The following is a 14,447-nucleotide window of genomic DNA, read 5'->3' as shown; positions in this document are numbered from 1 at the left end:
ACTCTACAAAAGTTCTGCCTTACCATCTACAAAACCTGTGTTCTTCTCATCTCCCTGGTCATGTCATTCTGTCTGCCTCTACAGAAAATGCCTGTTCCCTTTCCCCCTGGCCACTCGGTTTTTTGACTCCTCCAGAATGTTGCTCCACCCTACCTTCCATCTTGATATGTAAAAACCTCTTTTGTTCTAAGTCAATTGCTCTGGAGAGCCACTAGGTCTCCAGGCAAGGGGATGGTCTGAGCTTCATTTGTACAAGAAACAAAGCTATGTGTCTCCAGCCAGCTTGTCTCCTAGGCTCAGCAGGGGAGTTAGTTACCTAGAAGTTCAGCCGGTCTGAGGAGCTGAACTGTTTGCCAAATGGTCTAGGAATATTTGGGCATGCAAGAATTTCATAGCAGAGGCTGGAGAAATGGCTCAGTGGTTAAGAGCTCTGGTTGTTCTTCCAGAGGACCTGAGTTCAATTCCCAGCAACCACATGGTGGCTCACAACCATCTGTAATGAGATCTGGCGCCTTCTTCTGGCCTGCAGGCATACATGTAGGCAGAACACTGTATGCATAATAAATAAATAAATAAATCTTAAAAAAAGAATTTCATAGCAGAAGACAGCTGAAATATTAAAAGCTGGATAACACCAAATATTCATAATAAATGGCTTGCCTTTTGACAGACCCTTGGTCGGTCAACGTATAGCTTTAATACACAGCTGAATCTCTATCATATATTCTTGTGGCTTGCCACAAGAAGGGGCATGCAGAAGTGAGAGGCAGGAAAGGAAGAAAAGTCATACCCATGACAATACATAAGATGGTTCTGTGTCCTTTGGGCCTAACAGGTATTTTAGCTGACATCACATATGTGTGTGTGATGTGTATGTGGTGTGTGTGGTATATGTGTGTGTGTGTGTGTGTGTGTGTGTGTGTGTGTGTGTGTGTGTGTGGTGTATGGTGTGTGTGAGTATGTGTGAGTGTGTGTGTGTGTGTGTGTTAGTGAGTGTGTGTGCATGGTGGATTTTTCATATGCCAACACCCCCACCGCACTCCATCCCTAGAGCTCTCTCTGCAGCTCCCTGACACAATGTGTGGTCTGTGCCAGCTCGGTTCTTGCCTCCTCTTTGGCCCGTGCTGCTCTAATCCATACACACCAGAGGGCCTTGCCATGGGCTTTATCAGGTTCCTTCTGAGGATCAGTTGGAGTACATCTATTAGAGGAATGATTAACTGAACTAATTATATGGATGCAAGTGTGACTGTGTGTGTGTGTGTGTGTGTGTGTGTTCTCTGTTGTTTTATTTCCAAGGTGCTAGAGATTGAACCTAGGTAGGCAAGGACTCAACTGCTGAGATACACTGCCAGCCTATGAAAGTGGTTTACGAAATGCCAACTTCAATACAATTGCTAGTTATAGCAAATCTTTAAGAAGGTTGGGTCTATCTTTAAACTAGCTATGTGACTTGAATGTGTGATTTAAGCTGTCTGTGCCCCAACCTGCCAGGGAGGTGGTAATTAAAATTTAAGAATCCAATGGAATAAAAAAAATAAAGAATTGAGTACAGTGGTCACCTGGTGTCCCATGGTCACCTAGACAGGAAGAGGAGCTGTCAATCAAGGCTTTCATCGATTACCTAGTGTCGGAGCAGGAGGTGAGATACACTCATTATAAACGCTGACATGGACAGACTGATTTTCAAGAAGGCCTGGACAGAGTGCTATGGGGACATCGGATTGAGGTTGTGGATCTGCTGTGCTGCAGGTCAGATTCCCTCCTAATCTAGAGCGGGAGTGAGGAAAGAGCAAGGAGAAACAGCTTTGAAATATTTTCTGGGCAGGGGAAGATTTTTTATCAACTGAAAGGAAAGGACAAGTAGTACCAGTGTTTGGTGAGTCAGTTCAGGAACAAGCAGGAGTTTCACCAACTACCTGAGATGTCCTTTTCCCAAATGCCTAGTGGGATCACTGGTAGAGGATTAAGTGCCTGGAAGGAGGCACAGGATGTCTGAGACCAGCTGGTCCCCACAGAAAGGACAGGCAACCACCTGTGAGTGGATCACAGGAAGGGGGCCATGGCTAAGCCAGCTGACCTTGGAACCAGGCAGAGTGAAGGCCCCACAGTTCTCAGCTCCAGAGAAAGCTGAAGAGGTGGAGGTCTAGAATCCACCCTGTTTTGGGCTGGTACCTGAAGACAAATGGAGGTCCCCAGTTATAAGTGATGTCCCTTCCTGGCTGAACCTTAGGCTGGCCTTTCTGTGGGCAAGGGCCTGCTATTGGGATAGTTGGTGTGTTTTTGAGCTAGAAAATCCAAGGGCAGAAACTTCAAGCAAGGAGAGAAGAAAGTGAAGAACTGAGTCAGCCAGGTGGTGTGAGCTTGAGGGGTTGACATGGGAGAATGCCCTAAGTCTGGAAGTTAAAGTCTATCTGGGCAACTCTCTTAAAAAAAAAAATGGGCTGGGCAGTGGTGGCACACGCCTTTAATCCCAGCACTCGGGAGGCAGAGGCAGGCGGATCTCTGTGAGTTCAAGGCCAGCCTGGTCTACAAAGTGAGTTCCAGGAAAGGCGCAAAACTACAGAGAAACCCTGTCTCGAAAAACCAAAAAAAAAAAAAAAAAAGTGGAACTTGGAATGTTGACTCTTAAGCATAATCCCAGCAATTGAAAAGCTCAAAGCTAACCTGGACTACATACCGTTCTTTAAAAAGAGAGAGAGAGAGAGAAAAGCAGAGGACTTCATAGCAGCCAGTGTTCTGATTGCTCACGAGATAAAGGACAGCTCCCAGGCCGTGGACCAAGCCACAGTCTCTGCCCTCTGGAGGATGGGGGTGAACCTGACACCCCACAACAGAGAGACAGTGTGCCACAGTGATGTGCTCTTCCTGGCTGTGAAGCCACATATCATCCGTTCATCCTGATGAAGTTGGTGCTGACATTGAGGTCAGGCCCATCATGGTGCTCTCTGTGGCAGATGCCATCATCAACTCCACTGAAAAGAAGCTGACAGCTCCCAAAATCATCCACTGTGTGGCTGACACCCCAGTTGCTGTGCAGGAGGGGGTTACTGTGCATGCCACATGCACTCACGCTCAGGTAGAGGATGGCCAGCTCAGAGAGTGGCTCATGGGCAGTGTGGACTTCTGGACAGAAGTGGAGGGAGATTTGACCAATGCTGTCACAGGGCTCAGTTGTCACAGGACTCAGTGGCAGCGGCCCTGCCTATGTTTTCAAGCCCTGGATGCTCTGGCGGATGATTGGTGTGAAAATGGAGTTGTCAAGGGGCCTGACAGTCTGCCTTGGGGCCCAGACCCTCCTGGGGGCAGCCAAGATGCTACTAGACTTAGAACAGCATCCTTGGCAGCTCAAGGATAGTGTCTGCTCTCCTGGTGGGGCCACCATCCATGCCTTGTGTGTGCTGCAAAGTGGAGGCTTTTTGCTCCCTGCTTATCAATTCTGTGGAGGCCTCCTGCATCTGCACACAGGAGCTGCAGACCATGACTGGTCAGAAAACCCTCTCCTCTGCTGCCTTCAAAAAGATTCTACTGGACAATGTGAAACTGGACTCCTCTGCTGGGGCCTCTCTGTCTTCTGCCTATGTTAAGGCCTGCAGCCTGGCCTCAGCAGGCAAGAACTTATATATATATATATATATATATACTATGAATACAAACTAGCTTACACCTCAGCAAAGGAGTGGGTAAGAGATTCAAGAACTCCTGGGACTAGGCCACCGAAGCAAGGAAGGGAACAACAGGAGACCAGAATTGGAGGAGGCAGCTAATGACAGAGGACACAGTTGCCCAGACAGAAAAGGACTACCTGAGCCAGCATGACCCAGGGAAGGCTATGGTTGGGTAAAGGAACAACATGGAATATCTGAGCCCCAGTTTCCAAGATTGGAGACTCTTCAGGGATTGTGTAAAGGGAGCAGTCCCAGGCTATACCTGGAACCTGGAGCTGGTCACTGCTGGAGTCAGTCCATCATAGGTCAGCATACTTTTGCTTTTTGATAATTTCTTACAGGTTGTAGGGAGGGAGGTGCCAAAGATATCTATCCCAGAGACATATTGCAGAATATGTTGTCTTCTCACCAGAATTAATTTTACAAAATAAGAGTGACTTGCCTTTTTGGGGGGTTAACATCTAGATCTGAGGCTTTCTTTGTGAAGCATCAATCTCTTAAAATAATTACAGGATGGCTTTGATTTCATCTTCAGTCTTTGTAAGTTATATTTTGCTAAGCAAGAATTTATTGATTTTTTTATAGGAAGGACATGGGTTGGAAGGAAGGGCCTCATGCATGCCAGGCAATCACTCTGTTATTAGGCTATATCCTCAGCCCAGAATGTGTTGGTTTTTATCTAGTTTTTAACTTCATAACCAAAACAGTACACAGCACTTTCTTGCTATCTGCCTGTGTTTGAGGGGATACATAATACATGTTTTGGTCCATGTATGGACATATAGAGTTATACTCCAATTCCTATCTTTTCATATCTTTCTTTAAAAAACAAAAACAGTGGTGTTTCTTGGTCATTCCCATGGCCCACAATCCTCAATATGACTACCCTGTGCTCTTTCAAATGACAGTGACAAGTTACATTTCACAAGTATTTATTCAACATTTTGGGGTGCTTAGGGATCCAGAGTTTAGGAACTAATTCAATTCAGTAATTGCCTCTTTCCTTGGGGTCTGCATGGCTGGGAACAACATGAAGAGAAAACTCAGTATTTACTAGGCAGGCCAGCAGGTCGGAAGTGGTTGGGGTCTCTACCACTCCGACCCCATTCATTGGCAAACTGGTCAGCTCTTGAGTCCTCTGCTCCACGTCCTGTGAATCTCTGAATACCCTCTCTGGCATCACTGCAATCAAGATAGACAAGAAGAAGACCTGTAACCAAAATGATGGCAATGGCCCCACCCTCTGGACTCCCTTCTTCAAGAGATGACTGTAAGAGGAGTCCAGGAACACCAGGGAAGGAGAGGATGGTACTGATCCCACCTGAATAAACACCTGTTCAGCCCAGGAAGTCACCCTCATGCTGAATGAGCAGCACCAGGGGAGAGAGGGTGGGGTATCAACCATCATTGCCAACCACTCCTAGTACTATGTACAGAAAAGAGGACGGTTAATGGGCAGTGTGCACAGGATACAGAGGAGAGACCTCCTGACTGTCCAGAGCAGTCAAGCTCTGCTCACTGAGACCTCTGTTACCTGATCACTTTAGCAGCCCAGGCTCCTCCTGGTCCCCTTTGGGCAGCATCATAGTTCCCTCTAGCATGGAAGTATTTGTCTGAGTTTTTCCAATTGGCCTCCTTCATGTCAGAGTAAGCGCGCCACATGTCTCTAGTCCCTGGAGAGTTAGGAGAATGATGAGGAAGGTTGCATTTAGGCAGAAGAGAGGGTTAAAACTTCCGTCCAACTCGGCCAGGCAGTGGTGGCGCACGCCTTTAATCCCAGCACTCGGGAGGCAGAGCCAGGTGGATCTCTGTGAGTTCGAGGCCAGCCTGGGCTACCAAGTGAGTCCCAGGAAAGGCGCAAAGCTACACAGAGAAACCCTGTCTCGAAAAAAAAAAAAAAAAAAAAAAAACTTCCGTCCAACTCATCCCAATGACTTCAGCCTTTCACAAACCACAGAAATGTCACTGACTTGAAAAGAATAGTTCTTACTTCCCCATGCCTTGCAAGGAGAAGTGCTTTTGGGACGAGTTTTATTCTAAGGGATTCCTGTCTTAACTCTGTTGCTGTTGGTCTTTGGCTGCTCCAAAAGCATATAGAGGAGAGAAGCTCTCTAGGGGATGTTCATCATGTGATGATGAAGCTCTCTCTGAAATGGCCCAGGGAAACATCTGTCTATGGTGTGAGACGTGAGGCCTCTTCCCTTCCTCCACTCCCCTCTCTTATTCTTCCATTTCTTTCCTTTCTCTTACGTTCTCTTCCTTTAGAGACAGCATGCATCTCTATATAACCCTGGCCAGCCTGAAACTCACAATCCTTCTGCCTCAGCCTCCCAAGTGCTACAATCACCACTGCAGCCACAGCTCTCTCCTAGCACAGGCCATGGGAGAAACTGCTCTCCGGGCAGAGTGAGTGCAGTTCTGCTCTGACCCCACGGAATGTCCAGGATCTATTGTAACCTGAGCTGTTCTCAGCTCTCCATCAGCGGAAACAACAGTGAGTTCTCTGATACAGACAGAAACAAGCTGGATGATCAGAGACTCTAGGTGGCAAAGGGCACACTAGACTTGAAACATCTACATCCTCTCCAAGAACAGGGAAGAGTATTAGCCACCTTGGTGGTTAGGCAGAAAACCTGAGAAAATGAACGTGGGATGTTCATGGAAGATGCTCAATTTATCATCTCATTTCTCTGTTTCTCAGGAAGGTACCACAAACAGCAAAAGGTGTAAACTAAGGGCAGCTGTGGTGAGCTGTGCACTGAAGGACAGATCCAGCTAACATTAAATGGGAAATGTCTTCAAAAGTGACAAGTTAGGAGAAAAGGGAAAGCCCAATATCTAGGTTCATTTAATTTTTATTGTGCTGTGGCTGGTGGGATATACTTCCTTTGGTGACAGTTTCTTGTCCATGTCTGAGCCCCAGAAGACCTATATTCCAGGTAAGCAAGTCACTGTCTTCTGTGGGTGGCAGAGGATCTGGAGCGTCCTTCACAGGCAGCTGCCTTCCCCAACCCATGACCTGCTGCTTCTCAGGTCAACAGTGAGTGTGTGCTCATGAAGTCCTCTCTGTCCGGGGAGCTTTGTTGTGGATTATGAGGAGCTGGCCAACCTGGGCTAACCTCTGTTCTTCCAGAGGTTTTTGTTGTTGTTAGATAGCTTATTATGCTTTGTGCCTCGGTTTCCTTAAAAGATAGATGTGGCACTACACCACAAGATTAATTTAAAAACTAATTCATTTCCACACATATTGAACAATGCCTTTTCATTGTGTGAAAAGTTCAGTTAGCCTTGGCTGCTGTCACTGTGGACTGTGGACTGCAGTGGTTCTCCTGTGCCTGGCCTGGAACACTACCCTTGGGATGCACTTCAATTCACAGTCACCAGACATAGACGTGAACTGCCACAAGGGGGCAGCAGATCCCCTCTTCTGTTGGCGAATCTGCAACTTTCAAATACAGATTGTTCCTACACTGCTGTGGGAAAGCTTCTGTACAAACATTACGTGATCTCAGGCTTGGGATCCTCACAGAAAAAGGTAAACACTGACCAGAAGAGTTAAGAACTCCATGGGAAGAGCAATGCAGCTTGTCTATCCATGGAGACTTCATAAGCACATTATCCCTTAATTATGTGGTCCCTGCTCTGGTAACTACTTGGAACTCACAAATACAACCGCCTGTCCCCATCCTTTGCCCTTACCTTGACCAGCCTCTTTCATGAACTGGAACCATCTTTGGCTGTCAACTCCCAGGACCAAGAAGCAAAAAATGATGGCAATGGATGACTTCATCCTGCTGTAGGGCTGGGAAAACACAAGGATGAATGTGCCATTTCTTGGGGCAGCGGATGCTTCTGTAATGTTGAGCTGTCCTTTTATGCCAGTAACCAATCCCTCTGGATTTTATACATAAAACCACACACGTGTAGAGGTGGATGATATAAGTGGATTCCAGACAGCCATCTAGCTCCCCATTTCCACATGTTTCATTAGACTCCCACTGACTGAGAGTTTGCAAATGGACCATTAGCATAAAGCACATTGTATTCCAATCTTGCCAGCCAAAACCCAACTGTATAGGAAGTTTCCAGAGAGGCATGTAGGGGCTTTATAATCATCATAGACCTCTGCAGTCTATCTGTAGAGGGCTGACTCCACCCTCCCCTGAATTCACACAGAAGCATACAGCAAATCTCCATGGTAAAAATCTCGCCTCCAGTGAATTCTAATCCATCTGGTAGATTCAGGAAAGAGACAGAGCAGGAAAACACAACAAGTGAATGCTGGCAGGGAAAAGAATCTGCAAAGAGCAAATGTTGGAAAGTTCTGACAACTCACCCTGGGCTGTCAGTTCCTGTTGAGACTCCTGGTAAGTGGCTTGTGTCACTTGTTGAGGAGATGTAGCTGAGGCTATCTATATATACTGTCACTCAGTTAGTGGAGCAATCCCCTGTTTCATCTTGCATAATCCCACTTGGCCGTAATTTATCTTTCAGAACATAAAGATTTCTCTTCACACACAGGTCTGCTTTTCCCAGATTGCACAATCTGGCCATTCTCAGGAATGCGGCAAGTTGGGCTTTCAGAGTCTTCCCCATTCTAACTGGGAATAATCACAATGAGTATTTTCCATCCAATCATGTAGTGCCAATTTCTAAGGGAGGGAAATTAATATTGGAAAAAGAAATCTGAATATCTCATGGAGGTGCACGGCAACTCCAAAGGCTGAGCTAAAGTCCTTTCAAAGCATAGTTCAGAATTTGCTGGGCCTAGGAAACAGGAGAAAGGAAGGTGGAAACTGACGTTTAGCATCCACATGGGTAAACTCAACACTGGAAAAGACTTCTCCAGACTCAAGTGTGTTTATTCATGAACAGTTGGTATGGAAGATAAGAGAACAGATTACATTCAGAGACTGTGATAAACCAGGAACACGAAACAGTAGTACAGGAATTTGCTTCAAAGTTGTGAAGAAATAACACACCATAAGCAAGCATGAGGAAGGCCCACTGGCTGTGAAATTGTGCTAACAGTGGGTTCAGGCAGAAAGCTGCAGAGCACAACAGAGGAATGCTGGGAGGTAGTACCAGGAAACAGCTTTTGGAGCTAGAAAAGCAACACTAGGTTTTGCTACATTCATTTGTCTTGTAAAGAAAATCCATTCAGGCAATCAGGGAACTACAATTCATTTTGTATCCCCACCCCTTTATTCAACAGAAAAAATTAAATACGCTGACTTCCCTAGAGAAGGAAGGGATATAGATAGCTACAAGATGGTGGATACGATAAGGGCATCACATTTGTTCCTCTGTTCTAAGGGACCCGGGGCTGGAAGCCTGAGGACAGCAGTAAGGCCAAAAGACCCACCCAGAAAGAAATAGCTCGGGTTTTTTTTTTTTTTTCCTGAAATTGTTACTAGAAGAGGAATGTTAATATTTCAGTGGAGAAACAAGTTGATGTAGACAAACCGTGTAAGCTGGAAGATGGTGACTAATAGCCAGGAAGAAGGAATAACAGCTGAAGAGAATGGACGTGAAGAGCTTTTTGTTGGACTACAAACCAGAGGGCGGTATGGTGGTGGTGGAGGATGTGGGTAAAAGTGGTGCAGGATGAAGCAGGTCAGGCCAGGGTGGGCACCATGTTTGAGAATCGTCCTAGATTAGAGCTGCTGGGAATGAAGCCTCTTTCTAGGTTTGTCCTTTGTTTTAGTTGTTTTGGGCCCTATGACATGAGAGCTGTAATGAGAAAAACTGTCAAATGATGTCTCTTTAGTCTCTTGGTCCTTAGCCAAGGCACTGCCAAGCCACATTTGGCTACTCCTTACACGACTTCCATCCCTTGGGAAGGGATTCTTTAGTGCCTGGGGTCCGGCTGGCTTGGCTCACATTGTTCTAACAGTAGGCAGTGGGTAGCAGCTACAACCTCCCACATGCCCTGGTTGTGGACCTGCTTGGGGAGGTGCTTCACAGAAGACTGCATATAAAAGCAGCCCCTCTTCTGTCCTGACTTCCTTGGACAGACATTTGTTGCCAGTTGTTATGTACTGACCTCCTCAGCCATTCTAGACTCAAAATTCACTTCCCACACGTCCACTCTTTCAATCCACCCTTCTCCTCCTCTTTTAATTTGGATTTGCTTTATGTGTATTTTGCCTGGATGTATGTACATGCACCACATGCATGCCTGGTGGATGTGAAGGTCAGAAGAGCATGACAGTTCCCCTGGAACTGGTGTTAGAGATGGTTGTGAGCCAATATGTGAGAGCTGGGAATGAACCCATATTCAATTAACTGCTGAACCATCTCTCCAGTCCCTGCCCTCTTCTTTGATAGAAATATTAGAAGACAAGAGAATTCTTTCCTAGACATGAAGAAGAGCTCTTCACATGAACTTTTTCTTTATTAATAATAATTTAACTAATTCTTTGAGGATTTTATCCAATGTATTTTTATCGTATTCACTCCTCATCTCCAACTCCACTTTCACCTCCCTACCCACCCAACTTAAAGCTTTCTTCTTTTTTTCCCTTCATCAAGTCCAGTTTGTATGAGCCAACTAGTCTTGGCGATCGGGTCTTCCCTAAAGGTTGGTCAAGAAGGGTCATACCATTAAAGAAAGTTGACTCTTCCTCTCCTACCAGCAATCCAATGCCAATAACTTCTCAGCTAGGGGTGGGATTTTGTGTCCTCCTTGCCCCCTCCATGCTGGATTTTTGTCTGCTTTGAGCTTGCACAGGTCTTGTTCATGCTGTCACAATCCCTGTGAGTTCACCTGTGCAGTGTCCTGCTGTGTCTGGAAAACACTCTGTCCTTAAAGTCATCCACCACCTCTACCTCTTACATTCTTTCTGCCCCTATTCCAAGATAGGTATGTCCAGGGATGTTTTTCTTTATTGTTCATTTTATTATCACACAAAGTTGCCCCTTGTTCATTCCTAATGTGTCTCCATGGAATGGGATCTCGCAAGAAGACCATTGTGTTTTGTCTCGCTATCATCCAGACATTTCACTGAGGTCGGGCTCAGCTTCTTGCACGAATTCTCCGGGGTGTGGAACAATCAGAGCCTCTATGGCTGTATCACCTGCTATGAAACCTGCTGAGGGCTCAGGTGGTGAATAAATATAAAAATGCACTCATCTGTGCATTCTGCAAGCTTATTTGCTTAAACTGGAAGAGGATTTTAGAGGACTCTAAATGTTTGAGAGAAGCATGCCAGTTTGGATGGTTCTGAGTCTAGCCCACATTGAATAAACACAGATTGATCCACAGTGCATTGCATCTCTCCAGCACATACAGGAACAACCCACATCAGACCCAACACTAACTTACTGTAAATGGACCCAACCTGCATTTCCCGTAGATTACTCCATAGCATTGGACTATTGCCTGCAAGTTTGCAAGGACTCCACCAACAAGGAACTTGGGTCTAAATACATGTTCTCGGAGTGTGAGCCTGGATTTTCTTTACCATAACCAGAAATTTCAAAATGTAAACCTGGAAAAATCGAGAATTGCACAATGCCTTCTTTGGCAGCTGAATTTGAAATTTTGCTGATGAATCCCTTTCTCCTGTTGCCTACACCTGAGAGGATGAAGAGGCTCTGATTGTTCCACACCCCGGAGAATTCGTGCAAGAAGCTGAGCCCGACCTCAGAGCCCCCAAAGTCTGGGAGGAGGCAGAGTGCAGGCTCTCAGTCTCAACCTCTCCTTCACCTCTCACTCCTGCTCTTTCTTGTGCATGTGGAAAAGAACTCAGGGAGTGGACAGGACAGCTAACCCACACTGCTTGAGGGGGGCCTTAGAGCCGACCTGCCATTAGAGTTGAACCGAGACTGCAGGGACTTTGAGTAGCCAACAGGACTAGAGTTGCTCTTCTGTGAGGAAAAAAAGTAGTTGCAGAGTTAGATGTCTTCATGTGGGTTCAGGTGCCCAGAAGAAAAGGACGAGTCTCCTGAGCCCTCAGCAGGTTTCATAGCAGGTGATACAGCCTGCCAGCTGACCCCACACCCTGCCTGGCAGACAGGAGTGTGGTGAGGGGGTCCTGGGGGAAACCCCTGAACACTCTGGTGCTTGCTCCTCATCTTGGTATTTTGGAAGGATGGAATAGTCCATATCATCAGAGTTTGAAGGGTATTGGCAGTGTGCCAGACAGATAGGGTGATGTTCTATTCATCTCTGCCACTTGGTCACTTGGGTTGGAAAGACCACTGAGTTTCAGGTGAAGGCATTGGGTAGGTGAAGGTAGGCAAACCCTTCCTCAGGGAGCAGTGGGTGCAGCTGCTCCTCTTTCTGGTAATAACCTCCACTGCTGAGGGGGCTCATGAGGAGGTGAAATTTCTCTCAGGAGCAGCCATGCACACCATTTCTGCAGAGACCCCCAGGTCAACAGAGAATGTTAGCGTGATTAGGAGTGCTTCAGACTCTGCCGAGGCCCTGGTGGTACTCCCTCCCTACAGCATTCCCCTCCCCCAGTCCTGAGGCTGGGAGCCATGGTGAAAAGACACCTCCAAGTCACTTGCATGGGAGGACCCTCTGGTCCTCACTCCTCCAAGTGTCCAAACAGCCAACTAGCCTGTAATGTGGGAGGGTCACATTAAAGCAGACCTGCCACTGCTGTTGAAACAGGACTGCAGGGACTTCCAATGGCCAACAGTGACCCAGTGCTAAGGACAGAGAAGGGAATTTTACCTTCACAGTCAAACCAGGGTTGGGAAAACAAAGGCAGTTTGTGGTGAAGCCTCCTAAACCAGCACTCTAAACTGGCTGTGTTTAGGCAGCATGTGTCAGTTTTCGGACTATGTTCCTTTGCACTTGGGACATCTGTACCACATCCTCTTCCCCCAGGGCTCACAGACCACTGCAGAAGAGGAGAGAGAAGAACTGCAAGAGGCAGACATGGCGGATGACTACAGGGAAGTTGTTTTCCAGACACAGCCCCTGCTCACACGTGTGGACTCACAGCACAGCAATCGTGACAGTGCACAGCATCTGCACAAGCTCAGGCCAGACCGCATCCCAGCATGGAGAAGGGAGATGGGCACAAAGTCCCGCCCCTAGCCAAGGAACCATTGGCAGTTGATAGCTGCTGGGAGAGGGAGAGTGGGTTTTCTTTAAGGGTTCAGGCCTAGCAAGTTAGCCATGCTGCGATGAAAGGCCACACACCCAAGGGTATATGAGCAGAAAAATTAGATTGGTAGATTAAAAAAATCTAAGAGACCACAAAGGTGGGTGGGTAGAGAAGGCAGGGTAGACCTGGGAGGAGTGGGGGAGAGAATTATCATGTCTGCTATTGCTGTAATAAACGCTGTGACTGGGGTGGCTGGAATGAAAATGGTCCCATAAGCTCAAACATTTGAATGCTTGGTCCATAGTTGCTAGAACTGTTTGGGGAGTGTTAGGAGATGTGGCTTCCTTGAAAGAGGTGTGTCACTAGGGTTGGGCTTTGAGATTTCAAAAGCCCACACACCACTCCCAGTGAGGGCTCTCTCTCTCTCTCTCTCTCTCTCTCTCTCTCTCTCTCTCTCTCCCCCCTCCTTCCCCTCTCCCTCTCCCTCCCCCTCCCCCTCCCCCTCCCCCTCCCTCTTCCTATTCCTCTCTCTCCCTCCCTCTCAATCTCCATCTTGACTTCTCTCTCTCTCTCTCTGCCTCGTGGTTGTTATCTTAATATGTAAGCTCTGTGCTACTGCTCCAGCACCATGCCTGTCAGCCTGCTGCCATGCTCCCTGCCATGGTGGACTCACCCTCTGAACTGTAAACCAGCCCCCAATTAAATGCTTTCTTCTATAAGTTGTCTTGATCACGATGTTTTGTCACGATAATAGAAAAGTTGCTAAGGCAATGACCAAAAGTAACTTGTGGTGGAAAGAGTTTACATGGCTTGTGGGTCACATACAGTCCATCATCAGGGGAAACCAAGGCAGGAACTCAAGGCAGTAACCTGGAATCAGAGGCCATGGAGGGATGCTGCTTACCCTGGAATCAGAGGCCATGGAGGGATGCTGCTTATCCTCTTATTCCCCATGGCTTGCTCAGTCCCATTTTCTTTTGTTTGTTTGGTTGGTTGTTTTGTCTTTTGTTTTTGTTTTTTGAGACTGAGCTTCTCTGTGTAGACCTGGTTGTCCTGGAACTCACTCTGTAGACCACATTGGCCTTGAACTCAGAGATCTGCCTTCCTCTGCCTCCAGAATGCTGGGATTAAATGTGTGCAGCACCACTGCCCTTCTCAGCTCCATTTTCTTATAAAACCCGTTATCAACTACCATAGGGCAGCACTGTCCCAGTGGCCTAGGACCTCCCATACCAATCATTAACCAAGAAAATGCCCAACAAGGCAGGGCAAGATGATCCACACCTTTAATCCCAGCATTCCAGAGAATATTTGTGAGTTTGGAGACAACTTAGTCTACATAGCATAGCCAGTCCCATGCCAACCAGGGCTACATAGTGAGAACCTGCTTTGAAAGAGAGAGAGAGAGAGAGAGAGAGAGAGAGAGAGAGAGAGAGAGAGAGAGAGAGAGCACTCACTGGGAGTGGTGTGTGGGCTTTTGAAGGGAGGGAGGGAGGGAGGGAGGAAGGGAGGGAGGGAGGGAGAGGGAGGGGGAGAAGGAGAGGGAGACAGAGATGGAGACGGAGACAGAGATTTCTCAATTGAGGCTTCTCTTCCCTGGTACCTCTAGCTTGTGTCTAGTTGACAAAAGGCTAACCAGGAGGAGGGTGAAAGTGATAAAGTACTTTATTGGAAATTCTCAAAGAAATAATAAAAAGGGAGGGAAAAAGAGAAC

At 47.0% G+C, this 14,447-nt stretch overlaps 1 protein-coding gene and 1 pseudogene across 1 annotated transcript; one reads left to right on the top strand and one right to left on the bottom strand.

The window, feature by feature from the left end:
• Positions 1–1,670: 1,670 nt before the first annotated feature.
• Positions 1,671–3,618, top strand: LOC128121206 (pyrroline-5-carboxylate reductase 1, mitochondrial-like; annotated as a pseudogene).
• A 717-nt stretch (positions 3,619–4,335) lies between these two features.
• LOC128121212 (serum amyloid A-3 protein-like) lies at positions 4,336–9,060 on the bottom strand. Its single transcript, XM_052755622.1, has 4 exons — positions 8,005–9,060; positions 7,368–7,470; positions 5,203–5,341; positions 4,336–4,850 (listed from the first exon to the last, which is right to left on the bottom strand). The coding sequence occupies exons 2-4, from the start codon at positions 7,456–7,458 to the stop codon at positions 4,712–4,714; spliced, it is 369 nt and encodes a 122-aa protein (XP_052611582.1). The 5' UTR covers positions 7,459–7,470; positions 8,005–9,060; the 3' UTR covers positions 4,336–4,711.
• Between the last annotated feature and the right edge of the window lie 5,387 nt (positions 9,061–14,447).

The sequence above is a fragment of the Peromyscus californicus genome, unplaced genomic scaffold (genome assembly GCF_007827085.1).
Source record: "Peromyscus californicus insignis strain IS unplaced genomic scaffold, ASM782708v3 Scaffold_39__1_contigs__length_375310, whole genome shotgun sequence".
NCBI lineage: Eukaryota > Metazoa > Chordata > Mammalia > Rodentia > Cricetidae > Peromyscus > Peromyscus californicus.
Note: the sequence above shows the minus strand (reverse complement) of the source record. Positions and strands in the feature narration are given on the sequence as shown.

What these genes read in the sequence shown, in the direction of transcription:
- LOC128121212 (XM_052755622.1), bottom strand. Translation starts at nt 7,458, where the DNA reads ATGAAGTCATCCATTGCCATCATTTTTTGCTTCTTGGTCCTGGGAGTT. An exon ending in CATGAAAGAGGCTGGTCAAG is followed by an intron (nt 5,342 to 7,367) that starts GTAAGGGCAAAG and finishes CTAACTCTCCAG; the next exon opens with GGACTAGAGACATGTGGCGC. An exon ending in TGGGCTGCTAAAGTGATCAG is followed by an intron (nt 4,851 to 5,202) that starts GTAACAGAGGTC and finishes TCTTGATTGCAG; the next exon opens with TGATGCCAGAGAGGGTATTC.